Source organism: Calidris pugnax, unplaced genomic scaffold (assembly GCF_001431845.1).
Source record: "Calidris pugnax isolate Ruff unplaced genomic scaffold, ASM143184v1 scaffold70, whole genome shotgun sequence".
NCBI classification, from domain to species: domain Eukaryota; kingdom Metazoa; phylum Chordata; class Aves; order Charadriiformes; family Scolopacidae; genus Calidris; species Calidris pugnax.
Window position 1 is genome coordinate 5,162,761 of NW_015090862.1, and position 20,238 is coordinate 5,182,998.

The following is a 20,238-nucleotide window of genomic DNA, read 5'->3' on the forward strand; positions in this document are numbered from 1 at the left end:
TAATGTCAGATTGTGTTGTGTGGAAGGTAGCCGTTTCAAATGCCTATATTAACATCAGCTTCTTTAAATTCAGATTTGATTAGACCCACCTATACAGCTATACTGTTGGCAGCACTTGGTGAACCTGCAGAAGAGGCTGTTAATTAAATAAGCTGGGAGTTACTTTAACTTACAATTCCTTACTCAGTTGCATCTATTTATCCCATAACACTGGTAGATTACATAAATATACAAGTGTATTTAAGATGGTATAAGGGCTACTTTGTTACACCATCATGCATAGTACCTGAGCATGTGTTAACTAATAAGATTTGAACAAGGTAACATCAGTAGACCTTTTTGAATCCTACTCAATTATTTCTCAGTTAGCTTTCTCTTTTCATATACTTGCTATTCAGAGGTGTCTGGGTTTTGTGATATATTCCTTTTTAACTATTTGCTATTTTTGTTTGTATTATTATATTATTACTTAAGTTGCATGACACTGTTTCTGCTTCCTGGCTGGATAACATTTTAGACATGACAAGAATGAGTAATTAACGTTCCCTTAATGAATTTTCTAACAATTCCTTGGGTGATGCTTGAGAACATTTTATTAGGAGCTGCCTAAATCTTAAGAAACAAGAACTTGGGAATTACAAACTGAACTCTGTACTTTGTCTCTATTTTCATTAGTTGAATAGTTTTACTAATAAGCATGATTTAGTTTATATAACTCAAGTATGCTTAAGGCATTAAAAACAATTGTCAAGACTAAAGAACATAAAAGATTTGGGAGATAAATTTGTCACAACGTACTTAGCTGTCCTAGAGTACTTACTACCTACCTAGCTGCTGCTAGAAAAGTTACTTATCCATAGACATGCCGAGGCAGCTAAATCCCATCAGTGCTTCTCAGTGGGCAATGGAACAAGGCAGCTTTGTAAGCCCAGGCTGGCAGTTCCAAAAGCCCAAGTTGTGCCTGAAAAAGTTTACAGTTTAAAAGGGACTGCAACCTGGCATCCATCTCATTTTCAAGGCTTAAAGAGAATAACACAAGACAGAAGACTACTCTCCCCTTCCTATCAAAGCCATGGTATTGTAGCGCTTCCCTGCCTCCCTCCCTGGCTGCCTGTGGCCAGTCCCAGCATTCCCTCCAGAGGCCGAGCCAAAGGCTTTCTGCCATAAAGCCAAGCGTGGCTCCTTGCTAAATGCTGCACGCCCAGCTGTTGGACAGGTGGGTTAGGAGCATGGGCCGGCCACTGGCTTAGAAACACAAAAGGCCTTTGTAAGGAGGAGATGGACAGAGAAGGCTCGAGTGGGAAATTGGTCACGTGCTTGGGAATGAATCTAGATTACCGAGGGTGTAGGTACTTAAGTCTGGACCATAAGTCATTGTTAGTAAATAACCTTGCCCTAGACCTAAGGGGATCACAGTAGAACTTTCTATAATTAAGTACTGCATTTACCAAGTGGTAACTTAACACCTGGAAATGGGAGACTCCTGGGCACTGTTGCCCTTCTCATTGCAGTTGTTTGGTCTTGCCAAACGAGTAACATCTTAACACTGTGCATCTTCCCACACTCCAAGCTTCTGTAAGTCCTGCCGAAACTGTCAGCCCTCCCCCCCAGGGTAATACTGAGTGACTGGTATTCTGCTGCTGCTGTTTGATGTCAGCTTTTAATCTCTGCTCCTTGGTAAAGGTATGCCATTCTGACCAAAGCAACCTGGCCTTCCTGGAAAGGAGAAGAGAAACAAGGAGTTCTCCACCTGCTTCAATCAGTCAACATGGAACCTGACCAATACCAGCTTGGGAAATCCAAAGTCTTCATCAAAGCTCCAGAGTCTGTAAGTGTGGCAAAATGACAGTCTTTAAATATGAAACTGTTAGTGCTGAAATAAAAGGCCTGCCCACTCAGAAGTTGAACATCATGATATCTGCTAAGGTGGGAGAAGCATAATAACAGAAGTCAAGCTGGGCAGGCCTGTCACGGGCTCCTTGAGGCTGTACAGGGATTCTAGACACTTTTATAACAGGCACAGTACATAAGGACCCTGTGGATTTTAACACTAATACAATGCATTTAATGTTCCTTAAGAAGAGGAGATGGGATATGAAGATTCTTTGGTGTCAGGTTGTACATGGTGACATTCCTTGTGGGAATCTGTCATATGAAGAGATACCATGGCATGAAAACATAGCCAATGACCATTAGCCCAAGAAAATAGATCCTCTCCTTAGTACAAGAACTACTGATGAAAGCAGAATAGCCCCCAGGGATAGTTAGGATATGTTATGCATCATTGATTAAATCAACATTCCAGAACGACTGCAACTTGAAATCCCATTCAAAGAGAACATTAGGGAGGCATCATAAGGCTGTCTTTATCCTGTGGCTGCTAAACTGCACAAAATCTGTTGGAAAATTTTTTTCTTACATCACTGTTCAGAAAAGCTGTCAAACTATGCTCTGCTTGCCATTATGCATTCCTTAATTATCAGAAGCAATCTGGCTCAGTTAGTATAGCATATCTTGCAATTGAGCATTAGGTGGTTTCTTAGTACTTTACCTGAAGTTCTATATGTCAAAACAAAAGCAGAATAGAAGTTTATTGCTATCATTTCCTTTTCAAGAGACATTTTTTCTCTGTAGAGCAACAGTAATTCAGGCAGTGATGCTGCTGTGCCTGGTCACATGAGAAGATTTCTATTAATGGGAAATAGATAATACTTCTCCAAGTTGTAATAGAAATTGTGTTGTTTGCACCATAAATAGGGTAAGATAGTGTCATCTCAGTTCAGGAATAATGGGACTTTATACTCCTGTTCATAGAAAAAGTATATAGCACTCAAGGTGTAGGTTATTAGAATATTTAGATGCATGTTGGCAGAGCAGGAAATTCTAGTATTGGATTAATCCTACTTCGTCATTGTAAGCAACACCTTAGTTCACCAATTACGAGGAAATGCGAGCTTTGTCTGCCTTCCTCTGAAACAGAGGCTGTGGTTTATTTCCCAAGATTATTGGGGAGTTTTATCTTACAGAGTCGGTGCAATGTCCTCAGACATCAGTAGATGTCTTTGCTACCTATTGTTGTGACATTCCTGTGGTGATGTTTAGTCCTTTACTCACAACATCAAGCTTTATTATAGGATGGTGGTGAGTACATGTTCTGGTCAAGTACCTATTTGAATTAATACAAACAACTTAGTTGCTTATAATTACAAGGGACCAGAAATAGTAATTTAAGCAAAATCTTCCAGTTCTGTGTTCATTATCTTGCACAGTAGCAAACCTGATTTTCTTGTTTTCAGTGTGAAATTATTTTGCATCCATGCTGTTCATTGCAGTTAGTTACAAACCAAGTACAATCTCAGTTGGGGAGATAAAAAAAAAATAATTAAGGGAGGAAACCAAAATAATTTTTGTGTGATGGCTACTTTATGGATAAATCAATCCAAAATTTTAAAGTATTTTTGTTTTCAGTTTTATGTAATAAATCATATAAGGAACTATCTTCCTTTCCTGGCTGCTGAAATACCCTCAGCTTGGTATTTTTACCCCTTATAAGAGCACAGTTTTCAGCAGCCAAATCGTCACAAATGGGGTGGGTCTTATTCCTGTTTTTTTCAAAGAAACAAAATCATTTGCTGGTGCCTGTCTTCTGTTTAATAGCCAAGTGGCAAGTGCTTACATAGGATTGATGGGTCCAGTTCCCTTTCACTCTGAAGTGGCACCAAAATGTTAATAATCGGTACCCCAACGTCACGTTACTGGGTTGTTTCCAAGAGGAACAAATTGTTCCCAATGCACGCATCTTCCCATTCTAATGCATTTTTTTTAATACTAGGTCCTGGTTGCATGTACGTGCCATTTAATGGCATGTCTGTGAGTTTTACTGATTGGCAGTTAATTGGAAATAGTAAAACATTTCTGGGTTGCATTTTGATTTTAATTTAAAGTAATGCTTTCAATTACTGTATACATTTTTTTTAAAAAAATATTTTTTTAAAAGCCATGAAATCCATATTTTAAAAGTACTAAAAATAGTCTGGGCCTTTTTCATTCTAAGGTGAAAAGCTTTCTATCCGCTGAATATTCTAAAGCTTAATGTGTATCTTTTAGTATGAAAGACAATCCTCTTTCATCTTATGTTACTGAAGTATTGGCTAGGGTTTTATATTACCTTTGAGAAAAATAATCTTTTAGATGATAAATAAAATTTTTTCTTTCTATCAAGGAGAGCGCACCTGTTGTGGTTAACTGTGAGGGGAAGTTTTATAATATATATTTTAGGAAAGAATTTATGCAGGGGTTTTTTTTTCTATACTTATGAAACATATTTTAACTCCAGTGTTTTCATTGAGTTTCCTTAATTGTGACTTTCAACTGCAGGTGATAATTATTTTGCATGAAGGTTTTGCAATTAGCGTTATTGTTAAAGAAATAAATGGTGAATGTTGACGAGAGAAAACATGAATATTGTTACTATAACCTGAATTGCACAACAGTTTGATCTTGCTCTTGCTAAAGCTGAGGAAGTTTCTTCATTGGGAGCACTCATGCCTGTAGCTGAAACCCTATCTAGTGCTTGGGTGTTTGTGAAGAGATTATTATTTTTTAACAAGTTTGCTGTAGATGGAGAGTTGCCAACTGTGAAATAAGGTTTTATGGGTGGCAGAAAGGAGGGTTCATTATTTACATTTCCATCAAACACCTGAATAAATAACTCCATACAAGAGCAAGTGAGGTTCTGTGGAAATGGTTTGCACTAGATCAAGTTTCATTTTTAAGATCAATATGAACAACAGTATTTTTCTAGATTTGCATGGTTTAGGGCAGCAAATTAAAAAAAAGATCCTGAAGACCAGGTTTGCTTCTTGATATACCTATTTTTACTAATTTTATCTCTTTTGAAAGCTAGAAGTCCTTATGAATATTTCACACATAGTAGAGGGAAATAATAAGCAACAATCACGTCAGTGGACTGATTTAGTATTGTAATTGTTAGCTTGTGCTTTTGATGAGACAAGAAAACATTTAACTAAACCTGAAGACTTGAAGTATGTAAAAGGCTATAGTGAACTATGCTGTATCCTACAATAATCATAAAGTTGTTCTAATGCATTAAATTTACCTGGGACCTAGGAAATTCTCAAAAAAGTGGATGCACTGTCCATTTCTGTTTTGAAAAATGATAATTTCCTCTTGAATTCTGACAACATTTTAGACTCAAAAATCTTACTATGTCATACTGAAATACAGGATCATAGTTGTAAGTCCTGCAGCCAGCTGACAAACTTCACTGCTGGGAAAGAACTGAGCCAATGGACACGAGGGTATGAAATTCAGACAGGGAAGAAAGTTGCATGTGAATACAGCACATTATGTTGCACGTTGCACAGATGCCTGTAGGCATGGTAGCATTCTGTCAAGAGAAATGTGGATTTTGGAGCATGTAAAGATGCAGGCCAGGTGGATGTCCAGTGGAGAACCCTGAGTTGCACCGGTAGAATATTTCAGGGAGAATCTATATTCATCCTTCTGCATCACTGGGTATTAAGATTAATGGGTAGACTGCTAAGAGCCAGAACCACTCAAGCATCAGAGATTTCTTCCAGCAAACAGTACTGTATGATTCTGGTCTCAGATCGTGTAGTTGGGGTAGAGGCATCAGCTTGGATCTCCAGTGAAACACACCGGAAAGTTGTTGAAAGTAAAATACGGGTTTTTCTTGAACTTGTCATGTAAGATGTTTGACCCACCCTACTGTCTCTTTTTACAGCTATTTTTGTTAGAAGAGATGAGAGAGAGGAAGTATGATGGATATGCCAGGGCCATCCAGAAGGCATGGAGGAAGTATGTGGCCAGGAAAAAATATGTACAGATGAGAGAAGAAGGTAGGTCAGAACTTCTGAAGACAAATATTTCACACATGGTTCCAGGAACAGACAGATGAAGGAAATATCTCCCTCACTAGAGCAAGCCATTAAATTGCAGTTGACTGTCTAGGAATGATTACAAGTTGTTGGACCCCTAAGGTACCACTGATGAGGTTGGCTGCTCTGCATGTATGGCCTACCCAGTGTTTTGCTCTCAAAACAAAGCCAGACTGAGCAGGACAGAGACCAGGGATGTTCCAAGGGAAGTGAAAAAGGAAAAACTTCCTACAGCTGTATAGGACCTAGATGGTCTGTAGATGACACATCAATCCAAGGACTGTAATACTTGGTTGCATGTATGACCTGGGTTATGTGAATAAACAACATTCTGGACTTGGAAGAGCTAATTTTCAGATATGAGTGGGAAATCCCTTACTTCCAGAAGTGCTCCCGATTCATCAGAGCTGCTGAGCTTGCCATCAGTGCATTTCGTTAGGAATGGATTTAATAATCACACAGATCCTTATAAAGGACTGGTAGCAGCGCGTTACTATTTTTTTGCATATTAGAAACAATTTGGTCATCACTTCTTCCCAAAAAGTTCTGCTTGAAACAGTTGGCTTTCAGATCATGCATTTAGAAAATTCAGTAAATACTACTAATTAATGTTTATTTTTGGTATTTAAGCATCAGATCTATTGCTGAACAAGAAAGAGAGACGACGGAACAGCATTAACAGAAATTTTGTGGGAGATTACATAGGCATGGAGGACCATCCAGAACTACGCCAGTTTGTGGGCAAACGGGAGAAGATTGATTTTGCAGACACTGTAACTAAATATGACAGACGGTTTAAGGTAGGTTTAAGAGCAACGTCCAGTAATGATTAGTTCTACCAGGGAGTTACAGATGTCTTAACTATCCTTTAACAGAAACCCCACCCTGTTAGCCTCTGTCTAGGATAGCAGCTTGGAGAAAGTGTCTTTGACCTAAAGACACACAGGGACACAGTTACACCCTTGTGACTGGAGCACTGCCATTGTCAAACCTGTTGTCCCAGGATGAAGGCTTTATGGGATTTGCTCAGGAGAAAGCTACATTACTTAGGAAATGGGGAACAAAGCTACTTTCTTGACCTGTGCAATCTGACTTGGAGGTCGTGTGATTAATCACATCAGTGTTTGGTTTTTTTTTACTTGAACCAAAGACAGTATTTCCCCAAATCATAATACATTATATATATTTGGAACAGCATAACAACATTACTGCACTGATCTCCGCATAGCTATGTATTTTCAAACCATTTTGTGTTTCAGAGCGTGAAGCGAGATCTTGTCCTCACTCCAAAGTGCATTTACCTCATTGGGCGTGAGAAGATAAAGCAGGGTCCAGAGAAAGGCCAAGTGAAGGAAGTCTTAAAGCGAAGGATGGAAGTGGAGAGAATTCTTTCCGTTTCTCTAAGGTCAGTACCTTTCAGTATCTTTCCACTGACAGAGAAATTTGTGTAGGGGAAAATAATTTGGTTGATGAAGGCTGAATTTCTTAAGCTGTATTAATTGAATTTTGTAAACAAAGCTGAAGCCTTATTTTCACTCCCAACCCTACTAAGTGTGTTGTAGCAATAGATGTTTACGTTTATAGCCAACACACAAACATTTTCTGACTAGTTGTTAAAATGTGTCACTCACACTGACTCTCACCTATCTGGTGTGTCCCCAAGATGTATTCTGCAAAGCATATAATTACCATGCAGGTTCTAGTAAGTTTTGGCTCAAGCTTGTATCCCAGAAATAATTCTTATTTACAGAAGTACACCTTGTACATGTCCACTGCTTCCTAAAGGGGTATTCTACTCTCTGGTGAACTTCTAAAACCTTTATTTCTAGTTGGATTTCACATCACTTCTGGTGACAGAATGCTACCAGTCCCAGATTGCAGTAGATATCTGACCTGTCCACACAGAGCTGGCCCAGTTTGGCCTGTGTGCTGTGCCACAGATTGCAACAGCCTCTTGAACTGGGCCAGTGCATTCCAAAGGCAGAATCACAGCCAGTCAGCTAAGACTACAGCTCCCTGCCAAGGTGGTGAAAGCTGTTACACTCCTCTCACACGTAAATAACAGTTCTACAGAGCCTTCCAAAGCAAAACCAAATGGGCCTAGCTCAGAGGGAATATGTATGTAACATTATGCCCAATATTGTTTTGAACTTAGTTTATTGATTTTATTTTGTTGTAAAAAACCTTGTGTTTTGTATATGCTAAAAGTAGATTCAGAATCACAAGCTATCAAACTGTCCAGATATTCTTCCAAAACAAAAAAACCACACATATGGGGGCAGTAGGGCTGTTTCTTGTTTGCATGTTAGAATGGCCCAAGCTCAAAATGGGTCTTAATCAAGGGAACTCTCAACTCTTTATGGAAGCAGCTTAGTGGTAACACAAGGCTCTACCTGCTGTAAGAGGCACTGCTTCTCTCAAATCTGAAACAATCTTGTCTCAGTGACAAGAGTTAGCTAAATATTACATTTGTCAGACTTCAATTTAGAAAACTAGAGTGAAACCTTTATTTAGTACATGTATTACCTACTATGTAATTTTGGGAGGAAAAAAAAACCAAAACAACAAAAACCCCCAAAACAGTTTTTTCAGGCATCAGCTTAAAGCAAGAATTGTATTATGTCTAGCTTGTATTCTCTCATGTATTTTCAAAACTCCAGTCCCTATAAGTTTAAATTTTCTACACCCCTAAGATAATTGATTTCTGACTGGTTTTGAGGTGAATCTCAAAACATCTGCACTGGAAGAAAGTAATTGCAATAACATTCTTCATGAGCTTATCCAGAATGAATTTAGCTCTATTGTGTATTGCAGCCTCAGAGTTTTATGAATTTCAGGTCTTATTTGTACTATTTTTCATGCAATATTAAATTTTAGCTAAATCCATACAAAAATGAAATATTTTAAATGGAAGGGGGAGAGAGGATAACTGGACTTTTGCACTGCTATCTAAACATTATCTCTCAAGAAATCTATGTGCAATATATGCATGTAAGCTTGTATCAATACACTTCTACACAATAAAGGCAGAATAATCAGCACTATTAATATGTATTAACAGCAATTAACCAATTAACACTACATAGCAATTTAAATTACTAAAGGAGTTGCAATTTAAAGTGCAAATGCCTAACTTGGAATTTGCTCAGGGTACTGAGAATGCAACTCATACTCATGGAAATGTTCTTGTGTTTTTAGTAATAATAAATAACTGAACTTTATAATTCATCTGATAAGGAGTGACAGGACATCCTAACAGTTTTGTGAAATCAGACTCTGCCAAATCAGCAGAAATAGTACCAGTGACTGGAGAGTATTTACTGCAGGTCTGGGGCTTTTCTTACACACCTTGTTCAGAGCTTTGCTGAGACTCTAGATTTGCTTGGCGATAGGAAAGGAGGTCACGCTCTTCCTCTGGTTTTATAGATTTCTTATGGCTCTTTTAGTACTAATTAGGTAAGCCTGTAGCTTCATACACCCTTTTCCAAACTATGGGAAAGATTTCAGAATTTGTAAAAGGATCATGGAGTGCACAGGTGGTAGGTAGACTTTTACAAAAACAGGCAGCAATACAGCTCATCCTTTACCTAACATTTCAAGTAGGAAAGAATTGTATTTTCACACCTGACAATCAAAAGCACCTCTAGTAGCACTAAGAAGCTATTTTTAATTCTGTGTAAAAAGGTACTCACAGTCTGTAGAGGAGTCATAGCCTTCAGTAACCAGATGAAAAGCAGGGGTCAGAAAGCCAGGCCTGCTCCCCCCTTTCAGATTTATAGAGTCAGCAATCAGGCAGACCAGCTGGGGGAGGAAAAGGTATGAGCATGCTCAAAGTGGAAAGCTGTTGATTGCTAGGTAATAAGGATGAGAAACAGTGATGAGGGCAAATAGACCTAATTTTGTCTCTGATAGAAGGTGGAGGCTTTTTATTCGAGTTCCTTATGTGCTGTAATTAACTAATTTACTTTTGGAGTTACTCTGAAATGTTGCAGCAATACATATGTACATTTAGGTGAGATATCAGCACCTTTGTGTCATGTATTGCTATGCAAATCATTGAAAGAAGCCATTTCTTAGTGATTTCTTAGTGTGTAACTTCAGCTTGCCCTTCACCTGCCTGGTTTTCCACAGCCTTAACCACTGCAATGCAGATGTTCACACTTCTGAGTTATATATACTGTTTTTCAGAAAAAATGGTGACAACTCCTAATGAATGTTAATTCTAAATCCAGCAGGATTTGAAAGGCCCATTTCTCCAGAGAGAAATGCAAACTGAGAGTGCCCCTTTCACTTAGTAGGTGATATCTATTGTATTGAAATAATTGCTATTATAAAACAGTATTTCCTGATATTGATAATGGCAGCAGAAGATTGACCAACAACATTGAAAGAAGAGCAGAGAAGCTTTGGCTTCAGACTCCCTACAGCAGACTGAACAACCATGAAAAGGAGCCACATGTTTTCTGCCAGAAATACTTAATATCTAACTGATGCTCCTTCCTTTACTGGTTGTGCTCCATTTTGTGAAGTGTCATGCTGGTGATGTGATAATTGTTTTGTGATAAGGTTAAACAATTCTCAGCTCTGCACAGCTGTCAAAAGTCCTGTGCTGTCTTTTCTCCCAGCCACACGTTTTTCCTGCCATAGCTAGCACCCAGGTGGCTGCAGGGGTATGGATGAGCCACTAAAAAGTAAGGGAAGCAGAAAATTAATCTAGCAGGGAAGGGCAGGGGGTGGATTCTAGCACAAGGCAAGGAACAGAACTGCGGTGAATGAGAAGGGTGAGGAGCAGAAGGAAGGCTGCCTCTTCTGACGGCACAATGTTAACTTGATTTAAACTGGTTATGAAATCACACATGAAATTGGAGGTTTCTTGTCCCTTCTAATCCAATACAAGTGTGGGGGGCTGCCCAAGGGGCAGTCGCCTCCCTCTCTGTTACCCTCCCACCATTTTCTTGTGTCTGAGCTAGCATTGTGCTCCCATGCAGTGACCTGGTTCCATAAGCTCACCCAGTGGGATGCTAACCAGCCTACTGTGGGATCATAGCCTGAACCCACGCATCCTATGGTTGCTTATATGCTACTCAAGCCAGGAAGTAATGGTTGAACCCATGGCCTCTATTTTCAGGTCTTACAGTTTTATTTGGAAAGCTTTGGTTATACCTCTTTGTAGAGATGCAGAACCAATGTAGTTCCAGCCAGGAGGCACGTCAACATGCAGTTAGAAGGAAGAACAATACACATAGAAACAAATTCCAAGCATGCTGGAACAACAGTAATCCTGGCTAGGACACGGCACAACTGGTTTTAGTGTGGGGACTCTGGAAGGTCTGGTAATTACTGTAAAAGGACTAAGTACCATTCCTGTGTCTCAAAAAGGATTGTTTCAGATATTCCACTGTCAACTCCTGAAATAAACTCCAAGCCTGTTCTCAGAAAACAAGACTCTCTAATTGCTTGGACTTTCTTATGTTTTTAGAAGTTAACTCTGCAAATGTCATTGTAATGCTGGCTGTATTTGCTGATGAAATTTTAATCCAAACAGTATATGCTCTGATTTCTTTTCAGCACGATGCAGGATGACTTTTTCATTCTACACGAACAGGAATATGATAGTTTGCTCGAGTCGGTCTTCAAAACTGAGTTTTTAAGCCTCTTATCAAAACGATATGAAGAGAAAACACAAAGAAAACTACCTCTGAAATTTAGCAATACGTGAGTTATGTTTTCTTCAGTGGGCTTTTATGAATAAATAATGATTGTTCTTGCTGTCAAGGCAAGTGAGTGAGTGCTAATTGTTGAGCTCCTGACACTATGCTTTGTTTTAAAATACTAAGGGCAGCACAGTGTAAAAATCTCTATGTGTAAGGAGAGCAGACTTTCTGATTAGCTCATCAGAGTAATAAGTTAGGATTGTACCTGGGCCATCAGTCACTTTCCCCTGTCTGTGTGGATAGAAGAGCTGCCTCCATTCTTCTGAACATGAGGCTCAAGGGTCTGCAGCTTTGAGCTGGAGAGCGGCTCTGTCCCCACAGCAAAGGCCCAGCCAGTCACAGCACAATTCCGGTGCTCGTGCATCCATCCCTGTGCAGGCTGCTGCTTCCTGTCGGGAGAAGGGAGCCTCCTCTTCCAGCTCCTTAACCTTGACAGAGGAGTGGAAACATGATGAAGAGTTTGAAAGACAATTCTGGAGACAGAATGTAACAATCTGAAATTCTGACGTTTGCTGTGGGGACAGAGGACTGCAGGGGGAGAGGATCATTCTAAAGGAGCCTCATAAAGTAAATGGTACTGGGACCATTTTTAAGAAACAAGCCTGTAAAACTACAGAATGTTTGATGTGGATTTTAGCTGTAAGGACACGCTGGAAGCTATCCCAACAAACGTGCTTTTGTTAATACTCCGACCCATTAAGCAGATTAGCCTCAGCAGCCCTTGGATTTGTATGTTTATTTCCATTAGAAAAGTGGAAGAATTATAAAAGGTAACAGGAGATTATTATTTTAGTTTGGAAAGGGCATAGGAGGACAATTGAAGTGTGCAACGTTCCTGTAGCGTATACTGCTATAGGCTGGGAATCCAGAGTACCAGGAGTACATTTTTTGTTCATATAAGAGGTAATGTATTCTACTTTTGGGGTCTTGCCCAAAGCCAAACCATAACTTCCTTAGCTCATAGCTGACTACAGTTCAGAGCAGATGGAGAGTATGGAAATGCTGGGAAAGAATATGTATGTATGTGTATGTATGTGTGGAAAGGCTGAAGTTTATCTATACAAAAATGTTTACTCCCAGAACATGTAAAAGGCCCACTCCTAAAGCATATATTGGCATACACATGCCCATGTATATACATATATATACATCTAATGGTATATAGAGAAGAATGTTTAGGAACAGACCTCTCTAGCTTGCTCCAGTAGAGTCTGCTGCGGAGGCAGTGATATTTGATGGCAGACACATCTCTTACACCTTTGCACATGTTTCCTCAAAGCTCATTGCGCTCTTCCATCCTCTTCAGGGCATCTTAAACTTCCTTTGAGTAGCTCTACCAGGAAAGTTAAAACATCAATTAAAAAGAACATTTTTAAAAACAGGAGAAAGATATTTAATTAGGTGGTTTATGTCAGCTAAGTCACTCAGGGAATACAGATTCTCAGTCTAAGCTTTTTATTTTTCTATTTCTAAGTTAATCTGCTACCAAGTGATATTGTCCTGAATTGACATAGAAATGCTTTCTGTTTTTTTTTTCATGTGCTCATGTGCTTATATTAGACTTGAAGTGAAGCTGAAAAAGGAGAGCTGGGGGCCCTGGAGCAGTAGTGGTTCTCGACAAGTGCAGTTCATGCAAGGCCAGGGAGATATAGCCATTCTCAAGCCAAGTAATAAAGTGCTGCAGATCAGCATTGGACCAGGGCTACCAAAGAACTCTCGTAAGTATGAATTTCCTTTAGAAATTAGAGAACGTTTTAGAAATTTAGAGAGCGGTTGACTCTTTGTGCTTGCCTCTACCCTCAGCATGTTCTGTATTATTTCTCAGTAAAACTTAAAAGAAGATCCAAGGTATAGATTGTAATAATACAGCAGAATTTCCTGCTGCTCTACAGTCATGCTGGAATTTTGTTGCTTTCACTATATACCAACCATTTCTGAAATCATAGAATCATAGAATCGTCTAGGTTGGGAGAGACGAGAGACCCTTGGCATCATCGAGTCCAACCATCTACCCTACTCTACAAAGTTCTCCCCTACACCATATCCCCCAACACCACATCTAAACAGCTCTTTGTTGAAATTCTGTCCTGTGGCAAAAGAATTGTGGGGATTTAATCCTGTGACATAGTATAATGGCACAATTAGCCAAGCATTTTGGGGAAGAGTCTTTCGCTCTGGTCTGAGCTCCTGCAGTTCCTACAGCCTTGCTGCTGCTGAAAGGTCTCATCAGGACTGGACAGATTGTGATATGAGTAAAGGTAACCAAAGATTGAGCTGCAAATACACCAGCCCCTCAGGTTTCATGTCTCCTACCCTTTTTTCATACTAATTGCTCATCAGAAACAGTACAGTCAAAAGAACGGCTGTGCCAGCTGTCCATGGTTTATAATTAAGTTCATAAAGCTAACAGTCTTTTGGGCCTCATTTACTGTAGTATTGGGACAGCTTTACTTTATATCCTGTGGCTGAACTCGATCATAAAGGGAGACTATGCTTAATTCATCCTTGTTGCACCCAGAGCTTTAGCACAAGCTGGGCAGCACTGTAGGATTCATTATTCCTAAAGATTGACTCTTTCTGATCACATAGAGTAGGGCTTTGGCAGCCAGAAGGACTTCCCTAGTTAATATAATTGTGAAAGGGTAACAAAATGTTGCTGGTTTCTTTTAGGTCCTACTAGACGGAACGTTACCCAAAGCAGAGGGTATTCCAACAGGTCTCAGGGTCAGACCTACCCTATGAGAGCTGCACCGCCACCTCCCGGTAAGTCCCCTTAGCCTGGGGCAAAAACAAAATTACACATTCAGGCTTTTGCTTTACTCTTGTCATCTGCTAATTTTTACCCATTAAAAAGTCATAGAAAAGGTTTAAAAGCCTCTTTAAAAGATCCTGACTGGAAAACATACATTGTAGGCATTTTCTGAAGTGTATTGTTGGAGTCTGCAGACAATCAAACTGGTATTGCACCAGAGATACCCTGATTGTCATGGATGCTGGCGTGTTAAGCCAATTGGTGTAAGACACCGAATCTAAAACTAACCCCGTAACCTTCTCCACATTGCTTTTGAGGGTAAAAGCTACGCACTGACCAAGCCGTAGAAAATGCTTTGCAGTGAAACTGCTTTCCCCGCCAATAAACAATAGAATACAATTTATGTCTTGTTGTCCTGCCCTGCTAGGTAACAACTTCAGTGGATGCTGAATGCTGAGACGTATCAGCTGTGCCAGTAAAGCAGCACGGCTTTTTCTGCACGGGATTGATGTCATTAGGGTGTTTCACTTCTGCCCTTGAGAGATATGGTTAATTTAGCCTGTGAACTCAGAGGGGAGAACAATAGTCCATTGACCCAACAGTTCCCAAGTGGTTTTTTTTAACTTATACTCCCAGAGTACTTTTTTTTTTTTTAAAACAAATGGTTCTCTTTCAGTCACCTGCTGTATATTGAGAAGCACAATCCTAATGGTGTAAGCTGGGTGTGCAACCTGTCTTGGTCCCCAAATTAACTAGACAATTCCCAACCCTAGTAAAACCTCATAGCCGTATGAGTCAAACTGAGACTGCATGATCTGCCAGAACTGCTCGTAGTACAGTGGGAGATGGGCGTAGTTAAAGGAGCTAACCTGTCTGCAGACACAGACCGTAAGTATTCATACGGGATGAGTTAAAGAGAAGAAAGTCTGTTTGGTATTTTCAAAAACTCTTTCAGCAGTTTCATAGCTATTGGTTGGAGAAGCCCTGTGCTTACAGACCATGCCCAAACTTACCTCATGCAGGTAGTCTGGATGTGCATTCAAGTCCACAGCAGCAGTGGGTGCCCATACGTGCAGCATGGCCTTCTGTAACCGTAGATCCCCAGTGCTTACGACAGCTCCTCACCATAGCAACAGGGAGCCCTAATTAGAGCCTGCCTCTGTGTGTAGCAAGACACGGGGCTAACGGGCTCCATGGCATTGATGTCATCAGGGTGTTCCACCTCTGCCCTAGAGAGGAAAAATTAATTTAGGCTGTGAAGTCTGAGGAGAAAACAATATTCCATTGACCCACCATTTCCCACGTGTTCAACTGTGGAGTTGAACTAGATGTTTATGGACCAGTGAAACCATGCTGTAGTGTCCAGGCAGGATAAATCTAACTACTGAAGTTAAATGCTGTATTGACCCTTTATGCCTTAGGGTATCATGTTTAAAAGGTGAGGAGAAGTCTTTCATACAGACTTCAAATCAATTACCATCATGTGTTTCGGGAGTTGGTTTGGTTTTTAAGTCAAACTCCTTTGTAAAGTAGCCGACTATAGCTGGAAAAATAAGATTGAAGACAGCTGTTACAAAACACTTCTTTCAGAGTCAGAGGCAATTGCATGATTTGGGCACATTCTTCCTTGAAAGTCACAAACAATTCTATCCATCCTGTGCTCCCAATGTGGGGAAGTAACGCTGTGGGCCATCATGCTTGATCATCTAAAATGTATTCTGCTATTTTTACATCTGTTTTGAAATTAATGGTCCAGTAGCTGAACAGACTGTAATGTATATGTTCAGAATAAAGTAAAGCTTTATTTATATAACCATAATATATGTGCCATACTAGTTTGGGTCCCAGAGTGAGTCTTAACATGAGTTTATGACAGCCTAAAGTCTGCCACGCTAGCAAGAGACTATCAGAAGGAAAGACCAGCTGTGGAATGCAGTAAGGTTTTTCCAAGCATCCTGATTATGAATTCTCTCTGCACAGCTATTCATTCTGCTAATTTTCAACAGTTGTAATCACAAGGGAAAAAGGAGAGGGTCACCCATAGCATTAACAGATCTGATTTTTAATATAAGCATAGCTCCCATTTTATTCAGTGGGGGTTTTAGAAATGTAAAGCAACAGAACTGAGCTCCTTAGACCCTGCAAGTAGCTCAGACACGGGTGGGTTTCTTTTAAGTTCAAGTTAGGGGCATAATTATTTAAAGGTATTTACCCTTGTCATCACCTAGAAAATTCAAACTCCTTTTGAGCTGTCAACGTAGCAGCAAGGCTTCTTTTTTTGGTTTTTTGTTTGTTTGTTTGTTTTTTAATCCAAATCCACAAGAAAGTCCCACCTTGCTTTTTAAAATAGACAAACATTTATAGTACTTAAAAAACAGTCTACCCAGTATTCACATAGCTGGATGGATTTTGTACTTTAAAAGAAAAAGCAATTCTAGGTAGCTTTAGATCAACCCTTATCTGGATTAAATTTTATGCAGTGTTTTAAATAGAGGTGTGGTGGTTACATGCCAGCTACCATTAATAAGGTTGAATTCAGGTGAGAGCTAATCCTTTTGCTTGCTTGTAACATTCAAGGCACATGGCTCAAACTTGAGCACAAGTCTGTGAAGGTGTGAACCCAAAATAGATCGCCAGCAGACCTGAAACTCTGTCTAAATCAAACTGTTAAGTTTTCAAAGTTATTTTCTTTACCAGTTCCTTGGTAGCTGAGTCTAGCTGACAGCTGAATCTTACAACACAAGGAAAAGGTTAGATTTTTTGAGCTGTCGTTTAGACTGGATGTGTTCACACTTTGTTTACTTCTAGGTCAGCAGCAAAATGGAGTAATCAATTCCCCAGAGTTTGTACCACTTCCCCATGGCCCAGGAAATCAACGCGCCAGTCAGAAAAACCTGTATACCAGTATGACACGACCAACTTTACCACGGCAGCTGTCGGGAGGATCAGGCAAGATTTCACAGCAACCAGAAAGCTTGGATTTCCTGAAAGTACCTGACCAAGGAGCAGCTGGGTAAGATTTCACATTAAATCTGGAAAAAAAGTGTTAATTTTCATAAATAGCTTCACACACTCAAACTGTTCATGACTGATAAACTTATATTGTGTACCTAGATAATCAGATTGTGCTGTACGCAAAGGTATCATCATCTCCCATAGGATTTAAAAACACATGTTCCATCATAGGCCTTTAGGAATGAAGGTGAACCAGTTCTAGTTTAGTATCTTAAATTTGCATGGCACCTTCTGCTGAAGGATATAAAGACACTTGGTGGAGTTTAACTAGGCCATCTCTCCCTCCTGGTTTACAGATGCTGAACAGTAGATGGTATGTTATGGCAGCTGCCATGCCCAGAAACACTGGCTAATGGTCCTTTTGTTTCAGCTTTGACTCCTAACTCAGATACCAGACTTGTACTTTTTAGGAGGAAGGCTTGGCAGTATCATATTCAAGATTATTTCAGCATCATTTGGACTTCTAAGCTGAAGCCTTCCAGAACATGTTGCTATGACAATCCTACGAGATTTGGGTGTGGGTGGGTCTCAACATTGCAATTAGGTATTTCCCAACAGCCAAGACTCAAAAGCATCAAAACAATCACCAGAATAAGCAGAAAGACGGAACCAAGAAATCAGAGTAGGGGGAAGCAGAGCAATTGTTCTTAACTCTGAAACCAGCTGCTCCAGATATTGACTGAAAATTCAGAAACAGGAAAAACCTCTGATTTGTGGAAAACATGAAGACAGAAGTCTCCTGTCAAATATATATGGGACTTAAGTGCTCCAGAATGTTAAAGGCCTTAGAAATTCTAAGTTTTTCAATGACTGAACACTTTCTTCTTTAACTCACCCCTTATATTCCACTCTCTTGTAGAATATTAGTGGAGCTTTACTATAGTGGGAAGTTGAGTGCCAACAAGGAGAGTTACATTAGCAGATAGGACACAATTCTGCATTCTACAGCTCTTCAAGTAAACATACAGGATAAGTACCTCCTTGTTAAATAGGAAAGTCCTGTGCATGTTGAACAAGCCATCATTCTTCTATCTGACCAAATAATATCGAGGGAAAAAACAAGAGGAAACGTAGACTTTTCCTGCTGAGAACTCTGTATTTTCAGGTTTTTAGTTACTTATAGTTCAGTGTCATTGTCAGCTGCTCTTCCTCCAAATGCCCTCGGTCTTTCCCTCCCTGTTACGCCCCCTTGGCAGACAACGCTCAGCTTAATGTTGTGCCAGTGCCCTGACTGACTCAGTGCAGAGTCTGAGCCGTCACTTACCACAACAGCCAGAGCACCAGATATCCCCTGAAGGGGATGTAAAAGTTTGAAGTAAACCCAGACACTCTGCTGTAGTAAGAATTTTTCCCAAGGAAGTGCCCAAGCATTTCAAAGTGTCCCATGATCCCATTCTTATATTGCATTCTTCCACCCTTATCACACATTGCCCACAGCAGTAACGCAGCAGTGACATACCACCATCAAGGATTTTTGTTGTTGCTCACTAATACTTAAACAGTCACAATAGTTTTACGCTGAGCTGTCACTTGTGACCCAAGCTGTCAGGCCTGACAGCAAATTATTTGCCAAATATGGAAGAGCTTGCACTTGGGGTAATCTGAGAGAAGTCAAGATTAATTCAAACTTTCACCAAGTTTACATCTGACCTTCTGCAGTCCCTTAACATACTTGCCCACAGCCCTGGAATATTCTGAGAGATTTGATAAACGGCTTGGTCCCCTTATCAGTGATCCACAAGAATGGAGGTTCTTAAAGGCAGCAAAAAATATTTATTTTTAACCATATCAAGAGCAACTTTTTATACCAACAGACCCTTCCCAGCTGTCAGTCAGTAGACAAGCTGCTTAGCAGGTGTCCTGCACTGAATAATCCTGTTGGCCTAAGCATCCTTTGTTGTGTGTGATGTAACAGGCTACAGCACTGATTTAGCATATTACTTACAATGTTGCTTCTATTGAGTGTTAGACACCTCATAGAAAACAAATAAGTAATCCATAAGTGTTCACAGAATTGATAGATTTTCAGCATCCAAAGAGACCTCAGGGGCTTTCCAGTTCCCAAACACAGAGTGGAGGCAGGTCAGCCCTCCAGCAAAATTAAGCACATACAGGGTGTCTTTGCAGTTGTTCTAATGGTAGATGTTTCTCCCCACCGTGCACCAAGTCTTAGCCACAAGATATTGAAAGCATATTTAGAGCATTTTTTCCGTTTAAGATAGCTCTTCAAATAAGGCAGAAATCAGAAGCAATTTCAAAACTGTCAGCACATCCTAACGCTGTCAGACACATTTCTGTCTTTGTAAACTATTGACTTCCATGCCTTTAAGTGGTGAGAGTTTCTGGTTGCAGATCAACTTCCTCTGTTAAAGCTGTTTTGCTAATATTAGACTTCTACTTTGTCTTGAGACTACGGTCCCTGTAACAACAAAGCCCCATAAGCCATCGGGTAAAGCCATTGTAATTTCCATCAGATACGTGTGACTGACACATGCATTACTGCAAAACAGAGCAGCCACCAAGTACATAACACCATAGAAACTCTCACGTTGGATTAAAAAGATCAGTTGCATCATACCACGGTTCCTAATGCTATGGGTACACCCCGACAACCCCATCTGTTTCAGTCTGATGAGTTTACAAGGATGATTTGCACATATTAAGACTTCTGGTATTTAGTTACCATTTTAAATGGCAATTGTGATCAATGTAGTTCAAAGGAAGAAAAAAAGACAAACAAAACACACTGTATTAGAATGACATCTTCACTGTGTGCCCGTTATCACTGGTGACTGGCTGTGCTCAAGAGTGGTAGAAATTCACTCCCCCCCTCCAT

At 39.9% G+C, this 20,238-nt stretch overlaps 1 protein-coding gene across 1 annotated transcript in view; it reads left to right on the forward strand.

The window, feature by feature from the left end:
* The window catches only part of MYO1E (myosin IE), a 60,145-nt gene that overhangs the window by 35,785 nt on the left and 4,122 nt on the right, over positions 1-20,238 (forward strand). Inside the window, exons 19-26 of the mRNA XM_014944300.1 lie at positions 1,684-1,828; positions 5,768-5,882; positions 6,552-6,721; positions 7,181-7,326; positions 11,490-11,636; positions 13,196-13,353; positions 14,306-14,398; positions 17,196-17,400. Of these exons, the coding sequence (XP_014799786.1) occupies positions 1,684-1,828; positions 5,768-5,882; positions 6,552-6,721; positions 7,181-7,326; positions 11,490-11,636; positions 13,196-13,353; positions 14,306-14,398; positions 17,196-17,400 (1,179 nt within the window). The remainder of the gene's footprint in view (positions 1-1,683; positions 1,829-5,767; positions 5,883-6,551; positions 6,722-7,180; positions 7,327-11,489; positions 11,637-13,195; positions 13,354-14,305; positions 14,399-17,195; positions 17,401-20,238) is intronic.